General features: G+C 35.5%; 1 protein-coding gene across 2 annotated transcripts in view; it reads right to left on the reverse strand.

Moving 5' to 3' along the window:
• Positions 1 to 251: 251 nt before the first annotated feature.
• The window catches only part of LOC125652370 (von Willebrand factor A domain-containing protein 7-like), a 34,441-nt gene continuing 12,032 nt past the window's right edge, over positions 252 to 22,660 (reverse strand). The window contains exons 3-20 of one of the 2 annotated variants that reach the window (XM_048881516.2): positions 20,319 to 20,492; positions 20,121 to 20,199; positions 19,650 to 19,924; positions 15,157 to 15,393; positions 14,144 to 14,263; positions 13,826 to 13,990; positions 12,374 to 12,486; positions 11,498 to 11,545; positions 11,082 to 11,238; positions 10,917 to 10,990; positions 8,571 to 8,724; positions 6,872 to 7,041; positions 6,651 to 6,762; positions 6,336 to 6,534; positions 3,484 to 3,553; positions 2,560 to 2,783; positions 2,182 to 2,323; positions 252 to 728 (exon numbers count right to left, since the gene is read on the reverse strand). In XM_048881516.2, coding sequence (XP_048737473.2) covers positions 477 to 728; positions 2,182 to 2,323; positions 2,560 to 2,783; positions 3,484 to 3,553; positions 6,336 to 6,534; positions 6,651 to 6,762; positions 6,872 to 7,041; positions 8,571 to 8,724; positions 10,917 to 10,990; positions 11,082 to 11,238; positions 11,498 to 11,545; positions 12,374 to 12,486; positions 13,826 to 13,990; positions 14,144 to 14,263; positions 15,157 to 15,393; positions 19,650 to 19,924; positions 20,121 to 20,199; positions 20,319 to 20,492 — 2,765 coding nt within the window. In that variant the 3' untranslated portion in view covers positions 252 to 476. Of the gene's footprint in view, positions 729 to 2,181; positions 2,324 to 2,559; positions 2,784 to 3,483; positions 3,554 to 6,335; positions 6,535 to 6,650; positions 6,763 to 6,871; positions 7,042 to 8,570; positions 8,725 to 10,916; positions 10,991 to 11,081; positions 11,239 to 11,497; positions 11,546 to 12,373; positions 12,487 to 13,825; positions 13,991 to 14,143; positions 14,264 to 15,156; positions 15,394 to 19,649; positions 19,925 to 20,120; positions 20,200 to 20,318; positions 20,493 to 22,660 lie in introns of those variants that run through there. The other variant, XM_048881517.2, reaches the window with a different exon arrangement.

Consider the following 22,660-nt stretch of genomic DNA (forward strand, 5'->3'; position numbering starts at 1 on the left):
GATACCACGATTTACCTTAAATTTTAAATTTTTTAGGGGGGGGGGTGCCGGCTGCCATACGAAAGGTAGATTTTGAAGAAGGGCAGACCGGGTTCTTGATTGTGCACAGTATCTAAATCCCCACGCTTGGTACTGTGATGGTGTGGGGGTGGTGCGGATTAGCCCAAATGAGTGAAAATCAAAGCAAAAACGGGGCACCTGCTCAGAGCATGTTTTGTGCACCAGCACCAGTATGTATAGATTACATGTAATTTAGGGTCATAATTTATTAACTACACCAATATGAAATACAAGTATTGACATAAAAGGAAAATATGATTTTACATTAGTCTATCATAATCTGACTTTGATGTATACCCCCTACCCTCATGTTTCAGAACCAGAAAAAATGTCCCCTGCCACCTTAACATCTGATCAATATTTTATTCATTGCCAGCTATACATCCAATTCAGTAGGCACTGTCAGTGTGTTATTATTAATAGTCGTGGTAATCAAAATCGTCGAAATCAATGTGTTCTTCTCCTGCAGTAGATTTTTCTGTCGGTAGAAAATGTGTATTTCTAATTTTGTCTGGTCTCTTGACATCCGACAGATCAACATCTGTGATTGGAGAGGTCTTTGTAGTTGGGGTGTGATGCAGTTTCATAAATACGACAACAGACACAATAATTATCCCAGCCAGGGATCCACCGATCGCTCCACCAACGATCGTCAGGTCAAGGACGTTCTGTAAAAAAAAAAAAAAACCAACCAAATATACACAGCTTAACATTGAACAGAAATACTTGCTCAAAGGGACAATGTCTAGCTTTAATTGCTTGGATCCTAAATTACCAATAAGAACCAAATTATTTTGAGAAACGTGCGAGCGTTTGGGAAGTTCTTAACCTACACTAAAAATGTTCATACTGTATTTTCCTCATTTAGATTGATTGATTTTTTTTTCCGCCAGACTCAACAATTTTTTCAGTTATCTGGTGGCGCCCAGTTTTTATTGGTGGAAGAGAGAACCCACCTTCCGAAAGTGAACTGGGAAACTTTCTCACTTACCGGCGCGAGCGGGATTCGATTTCGCGCCGACAGAGGTGAGAGGCCGTGTGATTTTGAGCGCGGTGCTGTAACCACTCGGCCACGGAGTCCCCTCCTCATTTAGTGCTAAGAAAACTGCGAAAAGTGATGGGTTAATTTTTTACATTCATATACTTTAAATACTTTACTTCGGAGTTCCTAAGAAAAATACCCCACTTGGTCAAATTATTGCTTTATTGCTAATAGTAACAGATCCAAACTATAACCATGCAGATCCTGTTCAACGCATAAGTTAATAGGGGACCTTTATTTTCTGACAATAGAAAACAGTCCAAGGAAGCGTTTGTAGGAGCAGTGGCGCTAGATGGGATGAATACGGTAATAAAAATTCAGTTTCTCGTCAAATGAAGAACACAGTAAATTCTTATAATAAATCAATGTTTCGAAATTCAGTAACCTTAGTTTCTTTGTTTACGTTATGTTTCTACAGTCGGACATCGATAAGAAAACTACTAATATAAAAATTGACCTGTCTTAATGAGACAAATATCCCCGCATAATTCATCCATATTAAGGTAGGTTTGAATTGTGTACAGTTGAAAGTTAGACATCAAATGACCTTCAATATTATGCCTCACCAAAACACAAGTTACACTAACTTCTTTTAATCTCGATTTTACCGATCTACATGTAAATGTAGGAGAAAATGTAAAGTTATATGACAGAGTAGATCTATAGATCTTCCAACTTAAATCTGCACGTAAAAGGTCAACCCAACAGTAAGTTCACCACTTGAAGTTTTCATTGGTAAACCTCGATATTTTAAATTCGAAAATGCTAAGCAGAAAGAGCTATCAGCTAGACTAACAACATGAAGTATGGTTTTTAAAAAAAAATGTAAAGCGTGTTTTAGAAGAGAAAAAAAGAATTCCTATGACAGGATGTTAGGATGTTACATTTCAAGATAATTATGCAATTTAGCATCTAATATATCATCATTGCAAAGACAAAACTTAAAAGAAGTTATATACGTATTTGCACTACATTATCCCACGATAATTATTTATCACACAGTAGATGCCTTATATTTCTTGAAAACTATAATAGTACGCTTAATTCAGTTGAATATCATAATAAATGTAAAATCAAACTTTTGATTCTATATGTGCAGGAGAATCAATGATGGTGTTCGGTTGATCGTCATTGTCCGAATACAGGGTATAGCGACACTGAGCGATGAATCCATCGACATCAACCGCGCTGAGAACCACTGAAGAGCTACAACAGTCGCCACTGAAACAGAATGGAGAAATACGGATTTCGTGACACGTTGCGTATCCGTATTTTGCATCAATAATTGATCAAATGTTTTACATTTTAAAGCACCTTCGTGAATGATATTTTTCTTTTTTATTTGGTAGAGAAAAATTACGTGTTGGTTTCAATTAATGTTTACGTTTGAAAACATAGAATTTGTCATATCATTCCGATATGGTGCAGAGACGTTTCAGTAGTGCTAAAGAACCTACTTCAATGAAACATCAACAGAACCATCTGCACTCTCTAAACTAGGATGCGTCAAAGTAACAGAAGAGCTCGACATATATAATGATGTCAGAGTCGTTCCCGAAAACTCTATGCGACCACTTCCTTGCCACTGTATTGCACTGCAATTACTGGCGCCAAACGCACTAGATCGACAGCTCTCACCACTTGATGTTACGTTACACGAAGGACGTGTGACGGCAGAGACCTTCAAATGAAAACGCATTGTAAAATAGAATGTCTTAATCTGGTTCATTATTCGAGATGAACATCTATAAATCGGCGAATAAACGGAGAAACATTGTTTTACTTGGATATTCAGCAAATTGTTGATATTTGAGATGTTCACCAATTGAATGACATCGTACAACTGTACCTTTTTGAACAAGCTCATGAAATAAAATAGTAAATAATCCACGGTTAATTTATTTTCAACTTTTGTTTTCTACATATTTAAGATTTTTCTATTCAATATAGAGTCAAGGATTAATCGATTGATTGTATATTTTTTAACGTCCCTCTCGAGAATCTTTCACTCATGTGGAGACGTCACCATTGTCGGTGAAGGGCTGCAAAATTTAGGCCTATGCTCGGCGCTTACGGCCTTTGAGCAGGGAGAATCTTTATCGTGCCACATTTGTTGTGACATGGGGCTTAGGTTTTTGCGGTCTTATCCGAAGGACCTCCCCATTTAGTTGCCTCTTACGACAAGCAAGGTGTACTGAGGACCTATTCTAACCCGGATCCCTACGGGATAGTGTCAAGGAAGGATAAGCAGGAGAGCTATCATTTTTATATTGCTAACTGCTATTGTTTATTATTTTGCAAAATAGAAGACGAGGAGTAGAGTTAGCGTATATCCGCTTAAATCGTAATATTCTTTCTAAAACAGAAATATTTTAACATACCATCAATTTCTTTTCTAAGCTTTGAAGTTCAGTTAAGGCTGCGTCTTCATACACTTTCATTGTTACAGTTCTAGGAGATAAACAACAGCAATAAGTACATTTGCTACAGGCACTACAAAAATATGCGTCCTTCCACAATAGATATGAATTAATTCCACTTTCTGATAATCGTACGTATACTCCAACTGCCCTTTCAAAAAATGAAATTCTTCAATTTTAGATACATTTGATATCCCAGTCAATGGGTTGAATGAACATGAGATACCGTACCTACATGTACATATATACTGGATTCCTAAACTACATAAAAACCCTTACAAACAACGATACAGTGCTCTACCAAGCCCCTATCTTTGTTCCTCTACAAAATATATACAGCTTTGAAGGAGAAACTTCAAACTTACTGTGCGACTACATATGCCAAAAGTTGTGTAAATCAAATGTGGATTCTAAAAAATTCTAAAGAACTCTTAGTAAACTTGAAATCGCAAAACTTTTCTAAAATCAAAAACATCAAAATGCATGTCTTTTTCAACACTATACACGACCATTCCTCACGACAAATTAAAGGCATCATAGACAGTTGCCTCTTCAACAAAAATGGAAAACGGAAATATTCATATCTAGTGATCAGTCATCAAAACATTACTTTGTTAAACACCACTCTGATTCTACGCACAAGTTCTCTGAAGTTGAAATAAAGAAAAAATATGCTAGAGTTCCTCATTGACAATATCTCCGTGGTCTTTGGTGATCAGGTCTTCCAACAGTCTGTTGGAATTCCCATGGGCACGAATTGTGCTCCTTTATTAGCTGACCTGTTTTTATATTCATAAAAGCAGAATTTATTCAAAAACTTCTACATGAGAAGAAAAAATCTCTTGCCGTGGCCTTCACGACATTTAGATATATTGACGACGTTTTATCTATTAACAATAGTGACTTCCATTCATAGGTCGATTTGATATATCCCTGTGAGCTTGAAATAAAAGACACCACAAAGTCTTCTACTTCATACTTAAATATTTTATTGAAAGTAGACATCAACGACAAACTAACAACTCAACTTTATGACAAACGGGATGATTTCAACTTCTTCATCGTCAACTTCCCATATTTATGTAGCAATATTCCATTATCAGCTGCATATGGTGTTTATATCTCTCAACTAATTCGATAGGCAAGAACTTGTTAAAATCGAGGCAAGCTACTGACAAAACAAGTTGATGGTACTGGGTTTCAACAGTCTCGTTTGAAGATTGTATCTTGCTTGAGAATTTTTCACTCATATGGAGACCTCACCAAGACCGGTGAAGGGCTTCAAATTTAGGCCTATGCTCGGCGCTTACGGCCATTGAGCAGTGAGGGTTCTTTAGCGTGCCACACCTATTCCGTTTTTAAGATGATCTCCGAGGACACGTGACATTCACACACCTGATGCCGAGCGTTTGGCGATGAAACTATGACTACCTGTTTTAACGACTTAGGTGTGTCGCGGCCGGGATTCGAACCCCGTTTTCATGCGGGGCGAACGCTCTAACCTCTCGGCCACCGCGGCGGTGAGACGACTTTTTGAAAATTCTGTGGTCGTTATAACAATCTAGTTTACCAATACAACCTACCATTGGGTCGAATGCTGTCTGGCATGTTTCATACCGATTGTTAGCTGCAATAATGTAGCCCTATCCAATTTTTTTTTTAATTCTGACGTTTTCGGGATAGGGCTACAATTCCATAGGATCTCCGTAATGGTGCAAAATAATTTTACGAATAACCGATAATAAACTCTGTGTATTAGTCCCAAATGTTGTTTACACCAAAAGGAGTACCAACTTTGTGCTCGGGCATGTCTAATAAAGGTGTTCTTCATTAAATATAATGTACAGTATGCAAAATTCTTCGTCTACTCCGCCATGCTTGTTATCACGAGATCTCGTAGGTGGATCTAATGAAAAACCTAAACATTGACAATCAGCGCGAAAATGTAGTTACTCGAGCCACTTCGACAAAGAAAGGAAAATCATATTGTTGCAGAAAGAATTTACACTCTGCAGTTCGGTTTTTAACTTGATATTAAATTCAAACCTTTTCAATACCGACGAAATAGCTTTCGCCTCCATACTTGTCCATTGGTGTAAATACTACCTTATATGGCATATGCAAATGACTTGACAATCGGAAGTTGAAACTTCAGTACATCAAACATGGCGCACAAATATGAATCGAGAAATTGGAATTTATCAAAATTGTTGAAAACGGTAGAATAGAGCCTCACAAATCTTAAGTTGCAGGTTGTAAATTTATATATTGACTAAGAAACATAGAATATCATTTTATTTACGTAAAGAAAGTCAGGAAATGTTTAGAATGAGCGCAAATGTTGCGGGAGTGAATCACTCCCGCATTTGCACCATTACGGATATCCTAAGGAGTTGTAGCCCTCTCCCTAAAAAAAAAAAAAAAAAAAAAAAAAATCAGAGAGGGCTACATTATTGCAGCTAACCGATTGTTAGACCGTTCTAGACACACTGATTTTGACTACGGATAACTCCGTTTACTTGATCAGGATATAGGGCTCAAGGCGGGTGTGACCGGTCGACAGGGGATGCTTACTCCTCCTAGGCACCTGATCCCACCTCTGGCTCTGGTATATCCAGGAGTCCGTGTTTGCCTAACTATCTATTTTGTATTGCTTATATGAGTTATGAGATTGATCACTGTTCGTTATTTTCACCTTTCATATGCAGAATTTAGAATACCGATGTGTATGCATCGAATATTAGAGTAGAAAAACTACTCTAATTTTTTTTACAAACACAAATACTGTATATCTATTGGGAGAAAATCCCTACACAATAGAGAAAGGGATCGTTCCTCTGATATCAAGGGATTCCTGTACAGAGTCTCCCGAAGGAATGACGAATCTTGTCGATTTGTTTCCTGTAATGTATCCCTGGTCATCATCAGCAACAAAGGTCACGGTCGTGTTAGCAACCCCGTGATTGGTAATCGTATAAACAAGTTGTTCTGTTGTCGAAAGGGACAAGGCTTCTGCAAATTTGACACAACCATTTTATAAACACTGTTTATATTAAAGAAAAAATGGTTTTTAAAAAACTTTAATATTTTGATCAACACATTATTTGATAATGTTGTAATGAAAATACCAATGAAAGGCTGCATAGATAACTGAACGGCCACTGGATGTACTGCTTCTGCCGCCGTTCGTATAAACGGACGGCCTGCAGAATCTACTCCATGTACCTGTACCCCTGTTATCTAAATTCAAACATTCAAAACATCTTTATTGGCAGGTACTCTGAATCAATATTGTAAACATTGTTACAACGAGAAGATTAAAATTTGAAAATGGTTCTAAAATAAAAACCTTTGTGGAGACTTTTAATTTTGCGAAGTACTGAAGAACAGGATCCGGGCTGAGTAGACTGGCGTTCAGTTGACTGAGAACTTGTCCATCTTCATTGACACACACAATGTAGGACACGGTATAGTTAGTTGGTAAGTTTTCCAGAACAGTAACAAACAGGTATTCATGACCTTCAAAATGAGAAACCACATCTATTTACCTCTGAAAATTTTATCCAACATTTAAATGGGAGTCATTTTCAAGTTCGAGTTCATTTATTTTCACTCATTATTTTCCTCTTTGTCGTGCAAGACCTTGCATTGATATATAAAAAATATATATAAGCAAACCGATACAATGGATTGTTCCATCGTTAAAATCCTAATGTCCGGTTTATTTAACGACAGAATGCGTCCGATATGTCCGCAATGTAGTAAATGAAAATCGCACTTAGTACGTTTCGATAAAATTTATAACGAAAAAGCTACCTAAACAAATCACTCGCCATTAATTCTACTTTAATTAGCATAGTTTGAATTTCACCGTTCACAGATATCATTTTACAGGAACTTGTCAGGAAAACCTTCATATTACATGTAAATTTAATTTGACCTTACAATGTTTACTCAACATGTATATATTTCTTGATTTACAGCGTTTATTTGAAACTATAACGACAGGGGATGCTTACTCCTCCTAGGCACCTGATCCCATTTCTGGTATATCCAGGGGTCCGTGTTTGCCGAACTCTCTATTTTGTATTGCTTGTAGGAGTTATGAGATTGATCACTGTTCGTTATTATCACCATTCATAAATAAAATTTCGCGGTAGCTCCGTGGTAGAGCGTTCCCTTCGTGAGTTCGAGCCTCGCTCGTGCCATGGACGTGTCAAACACGCTCGACATTTAGAAGTGAGATTCACTGGTTTTTCGGATATGACCTTGTCGCTGTAGGCATTGGCACACTAAAGAACCCTCACTGCTACGGTCCTGAGCGCTATACATAGGTCTTCACCTACAGCTGGTGACGTCTCAATATCAGTGGAAAAAAATTTCGACAGGGCGTAAAATAAACTAGCAAATCAAACAAATAATTTTTTTACGGTGTAAAGGACTTACGAACTATAAATTTTAACTTTGAATTTACTAGTATGCGTTTATTTAAACAATAAAATGTTTTCTTTGGTGTTTCATCGGGTGATGAAGGTAGCCAGCATTGCAGGGGGGGGGGGGGGGGGATATCATAACCCGCGTAAGCGAGTTATGCATTTTTTCTGCAATTATTGCTACCTTCATCACCCGATGAAACAACAAAAATATACATTTTATTATTTATATTTTAATGTATTTTCTAAAAATATATATAAATATACTAGATTTAAGTACTAAAATATCATATAGTTGACCCATTCATTAACCAATGCACTTTCACTGACCTTGATGACACTCCATATTTGATCATGATTACTCAGACAGTTGGTACTAAAAATAACCGGATCGAACTAGTTTGAAACATTCATTGTCACAGGTGAAAGCAATGTCAGTTTTGAAAGAGATATAAAAGAAAAGATTCAGTGAATGTAAATATTCTTTTGTGATTTTAAAATAATTTCGAAGCCATTCTACAATTTTATGCTACGGTACGAGTATATGGGAGACAGTCTAATTGTGGCCGAAGGCCTGTCCCGAGATACAGATTATTTTAACTAGATTTGACATACCTAAGATTGGGTTTCCTTTAACTGGATAAGAAGAGCCATCTGATGACAATGCCAGAAGCGATACAGTAATGCCGAAGGTACTGTTCGCTGTAATATTTACGCTCCATGGACTCCTAGCCTGTTTCTCCAATGTCCATACTCCCTTCTCTGGAAACTACAAAATTGACTAAACTCTTTTCTTAGTAGTAAGAATAATGAAGTTAGTTCCAACACTAAAGATTGTTAGCTCACCTGAGCTGAAAGCTCAAGTGAGCTTTTCTGATCGCCTGTTGTCCGTCGTCTGTTCTTATGTAAACTTTTTACATTTTCGACTTCTACTCCAGAACCACTGGGCCAATTATAACCAAACTTGGCCAAAAGGATCCTTGGGTAAAAAGGCTTTCAAGTTTGTTCAAATGAAGGGCATTGCCCCTTTCAAAGGGGAGATAATCATAAAAAATACTCAAATAGGGTGGGGTCATTTAAAAATCTTCTTCTCAAGAACCAATGGGCCAGAAGAGCTGAAATTTACATGAAAGCTTTCTGACATACATGTAGTGCAGAGTCATGTTGAAATCATGGCCCCGGGGGTAAGATGATTGATTGAATATTGTTTAACGTCCCTCCCGAGAATATTTCACTCATATGGAAACGTCACCATTGCCGGTGAAGGGCTGCAAAATTTAGGCCTATGCTCGGCGCTTGTCGCCATTGAGCAAGAAGGGATCTTTATCGTGCCATACCTGCTGTGACACGGACCTCGGTTTTTGCGGTCTCATCCGAAGGACCGCCCCATTTAGTCGCCTCTTACGACACAAGGGGTACTGAGGACCTATTCTAACCCGGATCCCCACGGGAAGGGGGTAAGATGAGGCGACAATAGGGGATCAAAGTTTTACATACAAATTTATAAGGAAAATCTTTAAAAATATTCTTCTCAAAACCTACTGAGCCAGGAAAGTGGAAATTTACATGAAAGCTTTCTTACATAGTACAGGTTCAAGCTTGTTAAAATCTTGACACTCGGGAGTAAGATGAGGCGACAATAGGCGGTCAAAGTTTTATATACCAGTATATATGGAAAATCTTGAAAAATCTTCTCAAGAACCACTGAGCCAGAAAATCTGAGATTTTCATGAAAACTTTCAGACATAGTGCAGATTCAAGTTTGTTAAACTCATGACCCCGGGGTTAGGATGGGGCCACAACAGTGGATCAAAGTTTTACATAACTAAGATATAGAAAAAAATCTTTAAAAATGTTCTCCTTAAAGAAGTTTACATTTGCACAAAAGCTTCCTGACATAGTGCAGATTGAAGTTTGTAAAAATCATGGTCCCCGGGGTTAAGATGGGACCACAGCAGGGAATCAAAATTTTACATATAAATATATAGGGAAAATCATTAAAAATCTTCTGAAATATCACTGGCCAGAAAAGTTTACATTGACATGAAAGCTTCATGACATAGTGCAGATTCAATTTTGTAAAAATCATGGCCCTCGGGAGTAGGTTGGGGCCACAAGGATAAAGTCTTACATGCGAAAACATAGGAAAAATCTTTACGCCAATGTGTCTCAGGTGAGCCTAAATTTGAAAACCCTTCACCGGTCTTGGTGACGTCTCTATATGAGTGAAAAATTCTCGAGCGAGGCGTTAAGCAAGATACAATCAATCAATCAGAACCCTGTGTATACTGATGATAGACTTCACATATATTGTGATCCCTATATGACTACTTTGGAACCGCCCTAGAGATCAGAACCCTGGGTTTACAAATTTCACTAATTTGGTGTATCTCTTTCTGCTTTTCCTAGATATGCAATGAAGTTTTATACAGTATCAGCAAAATTAAAGAAGTCTTAATGTAAAGACAATCACTATGACCATTTCGGCTCCTCCTATTACCAAAATCCCTACCACTGGGATCATGAAATTTACAATTTTGGGAAAGGGCTGCCTGCTCCTTCTAAATGTCTATTTAGTTTCAATTTATTATCAATATAATCAAAGATGTTATCTAAATGTTTCACACATAAACACCATATGCCAAGTTAGGCCCGCCCTGGAGTCAGGACCTTTATCCCGGGGATCATGATTTACAGATGACTAGTGTATTTATTTTTTTCACACATGTGCGGTTTTGGAAAATTGGTCAATTTTTAGCAGTTTTTTTAACTGTCCCAAAAGTGCAAGAGCAAATATCACGTAATGGTTTTGACACGAGAGGGCCGAGCCCCCAAGTGCCAACATAAAAAATGATATATTTCATTCAGACCAAGTTGTCAATATCATGTAACTGTTACATACATTCAGTATCGAGGCCTAATCATGGATGAAATTGTAGATAATTATCGATAAAAACATACTTCGATTGATACCGTAGTCTGGAATCCATCATCTTGCAATGTTGCATTCTGTGATCCCAGCACAACGACTGAACCTGCCATGACACGATAGTTGTAACAAAGTATTCACGTTACACATCGCTTCTAGACACCATAAAGCTGTTGATTACAATGTGCCATACATACCACTAGGGTTACGAAGAAAAACTTCACTAGCATCAATGGTACCGTTGATTTTTATATCCAAAGACGATACTGTTTCGTCCACTTCTATCGTTAAATTAGAATGGTCCAAATCAATGGTTCTCCATTTGATGAGAGAAGTAAAGGATGGTAAATGATTCTGAATAATATTGAAATAATGATTTCAAGACATTTCTACTAAATACATGTATACATGTATAATTAATTCATGTGAAAATAAATGGTCAAAAAACAAAATTATTCAAGAAAATTATTGGGATATGACAACTTTTCTATTTTTATCTATTCCACGAGAAGTCATTTAATTTTATAATTGCAAACAGTGTTGTTCTGTATTGATCATCTGAGTCAACTTAACTCAATTAGTATAATTTATATCTAGTATCTTTAACACTTACCACGTCTAATATCTGCGAGGAGTTGCTCTGAATTATTTGAAGTTCGTTCTACATGTAAATACAAAAAGCATCGTGGCAATTAAAACTATTCTGATACGATGCAAGGAACTTGCTCCAATATATTCAATTTTACCTTCTTAAACTGAAGAGTTCCGATAGTATATTTCACGATAGTTTGTACTACGACTTGAGATACAGAACTTTCTGAAAGACAATTACTTTATACAAAGTATTGAAACATAAAAAATAAAAGCAATACAAAGAAAACTGTAATTTTAAACTAATTCATTTGAAGGCGTCCTACACCATCGGAACTCGTCAGTGTCCAGAAGGTAAATATGAAATGGTGGCCATTTGCAACGGCTTCAAAAATAGCTAACTTTAACTTATGTGAGATTTACACTATGTAAAGGTAAGAAATGCATGAGGCATTGTAATAGAAAGTTAATGGGATTTCTGAGTCGAAAAATTGAAGCGGACAAGAAATTAAGTTTAACCCATTTTAATCGCAACAAGCGGCCGAAGTTCAGGTAAGATTTCCCGAATCACTGTGTGACACTGGTCTGCGATTCGGAAATGGCGTCAGTCCAAATATCCAGCCTCGACGAATCTCGCTGAGATTAGCTCCAATACATTTGCGAGATGGGAGACAAAGTTTCTTGATATGATATCCGCCATATTACCTCATATGATCTGTTTACATCTCGTATTGTGATTACTAAACCAAAGGTATCCATTAAAACTTTTTTTAAAAATCGCGGGTAATACAACATACATAGTATATCCAGCAATATAAAGTGGCACTTCGCAGAAGTGTTGGATTGAATCTGTTTGAAAGATGACTTTTCAGTCCAAAACTTTAAAGGAAAATTCTACCCTAAGGTCTTCCTCAACTTTTGCCTGTAACTCTGCAGTAGTGAGTCTTACAGCCGTCCCACCTGAACTCTGCGCTATCCGGTCATACACCGAAGATTGTCTCTTGTACCTGCCTAAAATCACACCAAGTCTTATATTTACATCTTTAACATTAATTCAATGGAAATTAAAATCAAATGTTGGAGAGAGATAGAGAGAAAGAGAGAGATAATCGCCCATCTTTGCTTTCCATTGTGCAAATAATTTTGGATAAGCTTCACAACACACATGTGGTCGTAAGCAAATATGATCCAAATAATCATATGACTTTGTTGCATTTAACAATAGAACTATGAAGCCACAAACTCACCACGCCATTTACATGAAGTCAAAATATATACTTTTAATTTCATCTCTTCTTTTTTTCTTTAAAAGTTTGCGGGCATATCCTCTGGCCAGCAAACATTACGTCACAATTAATACACAAGCAAATTACTACGCCGTTAATTTTCAAATTTTTCGTGTTTTTCTTCTTTTACTCAGTTAAACCAAAAACTAAATTGCTAAAAATAAAATTATTGTTAGTTTCTAAATGAAATTGAAAGTATATAATAAAAAGGTTATAGACTTTGTATGGGAGAATATGATGACCTCTTCGCGCAAGCTCGGTCTGTCTACGCGCAAAAACACTCGGTCGTCATATTTTCCCATACAAAAACTATAACCTATAAATATTTACATTTAAAATGTCTTGATGGTCATCTCCTCATGAATGCAGTGCATTTGTGAACAATGCGCATATTAATCTTGATAAACATAACGTCTGAGACTTTTGACAGAAATGAAAGTATAGAAAATAAGTTTAAAAGATAATTTCAATGTTTTAAAAATATAGGAAGGTATGAACTTTAGCGTTTTAAGTTGGATACTTTTCATGTAGCACAGACGCTAATTTCTTGAATGAAGTGATCATACTTCGTCTGAAATTCGCCTAAAAAATAACTTAAAGGATCCACAAATTTACACATGGAAATAAAAACAAGGTAAAAATATTGATTAAAAACATATTGAATTATTAGTATTAAACCCCACAACTCCAAAAATCATATACTGCTTTAACATTTGTCAATGACTATTTTTTGTTTTTGTTTGTTTGCTGTTTTTGTTGTTCATTTTTAAATTCACAAACAAAATTCACCAGCTTTGGAAAAACCGATCATGCAAGTCTTGTGGAAACTGTTCATCCCATTTACTAGCATTCAGACTGCTTTGTACTGCAGTGCCAAATGTTAGATTAAAAGACGACAACAATGCAGGGAAAAGTGCGAAAATGGTGCAAAAAATAGAGTAACAGAGAGAAAAACAGGTTAGAAATTAAGAGTCCAAATAATACTATGTCAAAGAATGGAGTATATAGAGAGACAGGTTAAAAAGGGGGGAAAAGATAGTTCCACATCGTTTAGAAATTAAAACCTGTTCCGCGTTTTCGTCGCATCGAACATTCTGATGTCAGACGAAAATGTGCTCGGATGCTCTTTTCTTGTAGAATTTCTATGGCTGTCTCTTCTCTGTCGGAATCCTTTGCGGAGGCATCTGTGTAAACATACACACTGGAGTTGCGATTCGATAGGGTGGCTGCTGCAAAAACCATCAACACTTGCATGAGCAAACATAACCTTCGTCTCCTATGAATATGGCTTTGAAGGATTGTTTATTCTCTATACCACTGGATTTTTGTTTTGAAAATATATCTGAATGTCAGATTTATGGTTTGATCTCCAAATTTCGTACCTGTTATTAGACCAGATATAGAGTACTCTGGACAATCAGCGCCGCCACTCACGGATAGACTGTTCAACATCGACATCATTTCGTCAGGATTGGCCGTTGTATGGTTTGTTTCAAGCTCAACTTTTAAACGTGTATAGATCATAATTGTAATGTGTTATGCAATAATTAGTGGTTTACATTCTAACAGGCGCTTTGAAGTAAAGCATATTATAATGAAAATATTCTTTTGAATATATGATAGCTGATTTACGTAACGCATGCGTCTACAACATTAATGAAACAAGATCGGATTACAAGTTTGTACTTTCGGAAATATATTAAGCAGGCTACTGACAAATAAGTTGATGGTGCAGGGGTTTCAACAGTCTTGTTTAAAGTCAGCATTTCGCAAATAACGATCTAGTCTGCCAATACAACCTATCTTTGGGACAAATGCTGTCTGACGTGTTTCATACTGATTGGTAGGCCGTTCCTGGCACACTGATTTTGACTACGGATAACTCCGTTTACCTGATCAATATAAAGGGCGCACGGTGGGTGTGACCGGTCAACAGGGGATGCTTACTCCTCCTAGGCACCTGATCCCACCTCTGGTGTGTCCAACCCTCTAGTTTGTATTGCTTATATGAGTTATGCAATTGATCACTGTTCGTTAAATTCACCCTTCATATTTATGATGCGCTAGCATAATGTGGTTTCTTTCTTTCTTTCTTTATTTTTTTCTAACTTCTGTAGTTTTTCTTCCAGTCCTAAACACGGATGAAAATTCTTCGATATCAAAGTTCAAGGGATTTTCACGTTTTAATTTGATCTGAAGGCAAGTTGTACTGTATTGTAAGACTGACTGCATGGGATATAAATTATTGTTGATTTTTCCTTTCAGGTATGCTAGACTTTGCTATATTCGTTGATATCGTACATACGGTAGCTTTTTTTTTTTTTTTTTTTTTTGAGAAGGTCAAACTTAACGGTTCAATATTTGCTAGAAACGTAATTTATACAGTTGGAATTACCTGGGTCACTAAACGTTACGAGAACGTATTTTTCCGGCACAAATTCTGAAACCCGTATCAAGTCTACAAATGTTGTTGTCGCTGTGATAACATTCCTTATGTTGTCCGACATCGATCCAGTTACGTCGATAGCGAAAGCAATGGAATAATCCTTCATTTTTTTAGCCTCCTTTTTTGATATAACCTGAAATACTTCTCTGACAAGATCAAAACCCATATTGTTGAATAAACCGTTACCTAAAATACAATGAAAATCTGATTGTTAAAATATGTAGGGATATATTTTTAAGAATAACATGGTATCCAAAGAACTATTACTATTATTTTGTAAGAGACTCATTATCATACAGTTTATAAATTGTATGATAATGGGTCTCCTACAAAATGGCTTTTATCAACACAGTTTGCACACAGTAGTTTTCTTAACAATCATATTGTTACTACATGAACATGTATCACTCAAAGATGAATCACTGGTTGTAAAATAAATTATACTTGATGAAACTTGCGCGGAAATCACAATTAAATAATATTGCATAGAGGAAGGACTTTTGAATGCGTGTTTAATTGTTGCGCTCATGAATTGAGTGAACGATATCTTTAATTCAAGTGAATTTAAAGTAGTTCCATCTTCCTGTGACGTCATAAGATTTTGCAAAATCAATGATTTATTCAGATTTATGTATGATATTACCATATATTTTGTTGGAGTCATATCCAATAGTTATTGTAAACAATCTTGTTAAACATAAGCTATTTCAAAGTTATATATAAATAATCAATAATATGTTTCAAAATAGTGAATCCAAGGGCAATAACTCTGTTTTCATTGAATATTTTGCGATAGATTTTTTTTAAAGAAATTTTTGTAAAGAAACAGTTTCATGAAATTATTATGAAAACTATTATATCGTTTTAACCAATTTTTGTGAACTTTTGATAACGCTGTTGAAGGAAAATTGCAATTTTCTGACGTTGATATATAATTTTATATAATTTGGCTCCACTTTTTTGGCACGCTGTTTTTGGCTATATTTAGCTCTAAAACTTCATAGTTATTTCGGATTTCAAACATTTCGGTTGAGCATCACTGAAGAGACATTATTTGTCGAAATGCGCATCTGGTGCATCAAAATTGGTACCGTATAAGTTTTACATATGTATGTCTCACATCTTAAAAATTGTGATGGCCTATGTATATTTCATTTGATAATGTATTAGTTTTAACTCCAACAAATTAAAATAAATACTACCATTAGTCAACTCCTTTTTATTATTTGGAGTGTTTGCCTGGTTGAGTGTTTTATTCATTGCATATTGTGTATTTTTCATATACCAGGCAACTGTTTTTTATTCTGATTGATTTGTTGTCATTTATACTTAATAAATGACCTATTTTATCTTTTGAACGGAGTTGGGTTTTATTTGTGGGTAGCAGACAAACATAAATACACATTTTAAACTTTTATCAGATAATAATGCGAGATGGGGGTACTCTAAAACAATTCTTTAATAATTGCGTGCAATAACTATGTTGTATTTATTGATATCATATACAAATATTCTCGATAGGGACGTTAAACAATCATACACAGTAAATAAAACTTGATTATTAGGAAGTCACTTGGAGCTCCAAATTAGATGTTTTTTATGTAACATAAATGATCTCTCTCCTATGTTGGCATATTTCTGACCCTGTATGCAATTTATTTTTCTATAATTTATGTCTACATGCAAGAAAAATATGTCGACATGCAGGATAATTATGTCGACATGGAACATAAATATGCTGACATGTACGAAAAATGTAATCAGATAAGAATTTGCAAAATATTCCAAAATTATCAAATATCGCCCACATGTAACTTCCAACATGCTAGAAGCAACTTATTTGTGTTGACATGCGGGATAATTATGCAGACATGCAACATATTTGTGTCGAAATGCAACTTATTTATGTCAACATGCAACTTATTTATGACAGCATTGCAACTTATTTATGTTGACATGGAACTTATCTATGTTGACATGCGAGATAAATAAATAGGCATGTCGACATATTTATCTCGCATGTCGACATAAATAAGTTCAATGTCGACATATTTATCTCGTATATCGACATAAATAAGTTGCATGTCGACATATTTATCTCGCATGACGACATAAATAAGTTGCATCTAGCATGTTGGAAGTTACATGTGGGCAATATCTGATAATTTTTGAAAGTTTTCCAAATTCTTATCTGATTATATTTTTCTTGCATGTTGAGATATTTATGTTGCATGTTGGCATAATTATCTTGTATGTCAACATAATCTATAGAAAAATAACTTGCAAATGGGAGGCAGATATATGCCACCATACTCTCGGTATTGAAAATTAGATAATGATTTTACGAATGTAATCGTATGGTAGCATATTTCTGCCTCCTATTTGCAAGTTATTTTTCTATAGATTATGTCGACATGCAACATAAATATGTTATCGAGCGTTTGGCGATGGAACTGTCACTACCTGTTTTAATGACTTAAATTTGTCACAGCCGGGATTCGAACCCCGACCTTCTGCATGCGGGGAGAACGCTCTACCTCTAGACCACCGAGGTTACAATTTGTGTATAACAAAAAATAACTTGCATACAAGGGGCAGAAATATGCCACCATTTAATCGCAATCTGTCATGCTGAATAGTTGACCAAAGACAAAAGGGGCGGTCGTTCTGAAACTCGGTATTGCGAATGCATTTATAATGGTAGTTTATTGTTCAGTGGGACAATTTGAATACACACACTCGTTTCTTCTCGTCAAACGCAGTACTCTGTAATCGAAAACATAATGAACTATATAAAACTGCTATATTGTAAACAGTGGCCTGATTTCTTGGACATTGTCAGGTAGTGTACTACCTTATTTCGGTAAAATGTTAAATTATAAGGTGCAAGCTTCCCAGAACAGTCTCTGACCAATCGATATCTGACATATTAGACAGTTTTCGACTTATTACGTTCAAGATATGTGTCATCACAGAACACGTTCTACCCAAATAACTTTTTTGAGTTTATCTATGTGTTTGTACATATCAGTAACTGTTGATAAATCATTACAAAAGGTCGTAACAGTGACTTCTAAAATCACGGAAAAATTAAGAACATCTAAAATATCAGATAAATATCGCATTTAAAAATGTATCGATGTGTCAGATCGTTTGTATCGGGAGGGACCCCCGTTGAATGAGATGTATATATATATAATATGATTATAAATCTTCATAAATGATAAATATGGGCCTAGTCAAAACTATTTGAAGTGTAACTAGCAATGAACGCCAACACAATTTTATGCTGATCATGTTGTAAACCAATTGCAACTTCTCTGATTGCCGGAAAGCCCGAGAATGTAAGATCAGTTGTAGTCTTTAGAAGTGTCTATGATGTTGCTTCGATCTGGAAATTTCCACAAGGCCAATTTCAGACTATAAACACGGATTGAAGAAACGGGCATGCATATTTCATTTATTCAACAATTAGCAAAACTTATTTCTTCTGTAAGATCAAAATCAAGCATTGTTAAACAACGGATTTACTTTATATCGTATTATCTTTAAAAGTTGTCATTTAAAAGAAGAAGAGAAAACTGGCTTAGATCCACCAAAGCGTGTCTCTACCACTTTACTCTTATTTTTGCTATTTCAGGGTAGTTCATCGAAAAGGGAAGTAGGTTTTTAATCAATTTTACAATGTTTACTAATCAAGAAAGATTCTATTATAGTTTACGGACTTTACCTCACATATGAAACAATGTCAAAGGTGCAAGCAGCAACTCTGGTGCAAGCGCTTCGGAGTTTATTGGCAAAACTTGTTATTTTTAGACACCAAAGTGCCCCCGAGTCAGGTCAATTTGATATACTATCCCAATGACCTTGCTGATCTTACCCAAAATAAGTCATACTAAAAAGTAATTGTTTGGCGTGCTTGTCATGGCCATTTAGTTAAATTTCTGGCACCTCGCAACTTTCTTGTTAAGCAGGAAAAGGAAGTTACACTTGAGCATACCCCGTTTGCATAAGTATAAAAAGTTATCGTTCTTGCTGTAGTGAAATAATATGTGCTCAAAATAACCTACAGAGTGGAGTTTATCCAGAGTATATAGAATTTATTAATTTATAAGTATAGATTTCTAATGTGCTCGATGTTTTGTAAATGAAAAACATGCACCAATAGTGCCACGTTCGGTCATAGAACGAGGAGAGACGACAAAAATGTTTCAAATATAAAAAAAAAAAAAAAAAAAATGGTGCAAAACTGGTCAAACTTGAAAGCACAATACATGTATTTTTAAATATTTCGCGTTTTCAGGGGCAAATCTGACCCATACCAGATATGTTATTTTATATTATTTTGCAAAAAGCATCAACGTTTAGAATAGCATAGAAATAATATCTCATTATCTGTCATGTTAATTTCTAAAGCACAAAATACCATTACATCTAATTACCTCCATCTGACAAAAAATAAATGGTTGCTTGTTTGGCAGCTTCAAATGCTGTGTCATGCAGGTGATAATGTGGAGCATGCGCAGCAGATGCCCTTCCTTTATATATTCCACCGGTTGCTGTCTGGAATCTGGAAGTGTCATCGCTTGAACCATGGCTACACTTCCCAGAATTATGTGCAGTTGTGAGCGGTTTGGAAATATCTTGTCCAGATCTGTATCCACTCGTCAAGTTATGAGTTGATATCGTATTGTTGATACATAGACCGCTTTCTATGCTGTCACAATGACAACAATTCTTTAATTGCATTTGTAAGGTGCCGCGTAAAATATTTTTGTCAATTTAAAAAAAAAAAAATTCTAACAACGCATTGTCAAAACAACAAGAAGTCATCAAATGGTTAAAGTAAGAATACATACAGGAATTTGAAAACTTGCCATTCAAAATAGTTAAGTTTTGGTTAAAGTACTGACCTCGTTGAATCTGTCGGACAATCATGACATGTGTCGTCTGACGGATCACTCACAGTAACTGGAAGCGTTGGTGATAAACCTTAAACAAAAGAATGATTTCATAGTTCAATCAAATATTTAGAATGGTTATTCTTTTGTGAACGGCATATAAAAAACGACGAAGATCTTTAAAATCTTTGGAATTTCAAAATTTCATACCAAATTCTTTCAAAATTGTGCCTCCGTTTATTTCTACCCAGTTGGTATTGCTGTAGAATTGCTGTACGGTATAAAGGCAATGTCCTATTTTCTCTCTTAATATATCTATGTCTGCCCCAGAGGAATTTGAAAGGTCTAGCAACGTTTTCCGTAGAGATCGCACTTGATTGTGAGCTGAAATTAATGTCTCAGACCTATATAAAACTCCCCAAAATACTGTTGTCGTTTCATAATTATAGATCACATTTATGCAAGAATCATTGCTTTGATACATCTAGCAAACCAAGGTCATTGTAGCCAGGGAGTTCACGCGATGGAAGTTCAGCTGAAATTATATTCTTTGCATTGATGATGGTGTATTGTTTAACGTGCCACTCGAGAATTTTTCACCCATATGGAGACGTTACCATTGCCGGTGAAGGGCTGGAAAATTTAGGCCTATGCTCGGCGCTTACGGCCTTTGAGCAGGGACGGATCTTTATCGTGCCACACCTGCTGTGACACGGACCTCGGTTTTTACGGTCTCATCCGAAGGACTGCCCCATTTAGCTGTCTTTCACGACCAGCAAGGGGTACTGAGGACCTATTCTAACCCGGATCCCCGCGGGACTCTTTGCATCGAACTCTATTTTTCGCATTTAGTAGGATCCAGTGGTATATCTTTTACAATTCACCGGATTCTCTTTCACTCTAGATTACGATGATCATCCCTATCAGTAGAACTCTGTTAAATCCCAAGTAACCTGGTATCGACTGCAACACCACAGTAGATACTGTGTAAAAGCTGTTCTTAAAATCGAAAATGCATTCTAATTTGTGTAACATAACTAAATATTTGTGATGAAGAAAAATTATTCTATGCATTACAAAGATTATAAGACCATACTAGTTATATACATGAATGAAATCAAATCGGTCATTAACAAATTGACTCGTTTATATTTGCTTCATCCTGAATGCATACTTTGTACATCCTCATTAACGTTTCTACAGGATTCTTTGAAATGCATTTAAAAAAGAAACGACGTGCATACTATTTCTGATTTTTACATCGAATTCAAGTACGTTTATTATTTCATAGTCTTATAGTTTAATACATTTTATGCATGACTGTTTTTAAGATTCATAGCCAGCCGGATAAGGGCATGGCGTGTTATTGGCGGCTCCATTAAGATCACAACTCTTAAGTAAATGCTGCCAAGATATAAGCAGTAAATGCAACTCATGTCCAAATGAAACAGAAAATTGTAAACATTTAATATTTGATTGTTCAAATGTCAAACATTTGGAATTTGATAAGTTCCTTATTAAAATTTGAAATTAGCTGGAAACATATTGTTATTGGCTTCTATCAGGAAACAAATGACAAAATATCAGTTCTTAATATTTTAATTTCTTTCATTGCTTATCGTATATACAAATTCAAAATGTTATGTAGACTCAATAGCAAAAATGAAACACAAGAAAGAGTTAAACAACATATAAAATATGAATTGCTAACATATCATAAAGTACTTAAGAAATGTAACACTCATAACTCGAATTATATAGACATTATATTAGGAATTTCGGATTAACTTTAATTATCAGTATTGTAACATACTTTTAATTAATATACATATATTTCTTACTATTCATATGTCTGTATTTATTTGTAATCGATATGTTCACGTACAACATGTATTTAATTATGTAAATGTAGTTTTACGTATGATATAAATCCACCTCTACTGGGAGAAAATGGTCTCCCGGCTAGGCTGCCCTAGGGTCATCTCTGGACTCTAGTTTGTGTGTGTGTGGACCCTGAGGCAGCATGAGTGGTATTATGTTTTAAGAAAATCCCTAGCTTTATTATATCTAACATTATGGCACTGTTGTAATCTACTAACTCATTGTTACATTGATCATCATACAATATGAATACTGTATAAACTATATATTTAAATGTCAACTATGACAATATTACTCTGACATGCAATGAACTTTATGTATTCAATGAATGTACATCTAAATTAGTTAATATGTACCCTGCGTGGTACTTTAGTAAAAACTTTGTTATATATTGAGGGAGCTTAGTCAGGGCCCCATCCCTGGCAGCTGCCCTATTATATTAGTTAGTTATTTTAAAATTGTTATAGAGTAGGCTCTGGGAAAATTTTCAGTACCTAGTTGTGATTATTTAGTGCTTTATATATTAATTAATTGATTTTCACATGTATCGTTTAGATCCTAGGGGTAAACGTAAGGTTGGGTGTTATAATTGTTTGTTTGTGCTTTACATTAAATATTCTATACAATTGCATCGAGAGATCCACTCTCTTTATAAAATATCTTAAACACTG

The sequence above is a fragment of the Ostrea edulis genome, chromosome 5 (genome assembly GCF_947568905.1).
Source record: "Ostrea edulis chromosome 5, xbOstEdul1.1, whole genome shotgun sequence".
Lineage (NCBI taxonomy): Eukaryota > Metazoa > Mollusca > Bivalvia > Ostreida > Ostreidae > Ostrea > Ostrea edulis.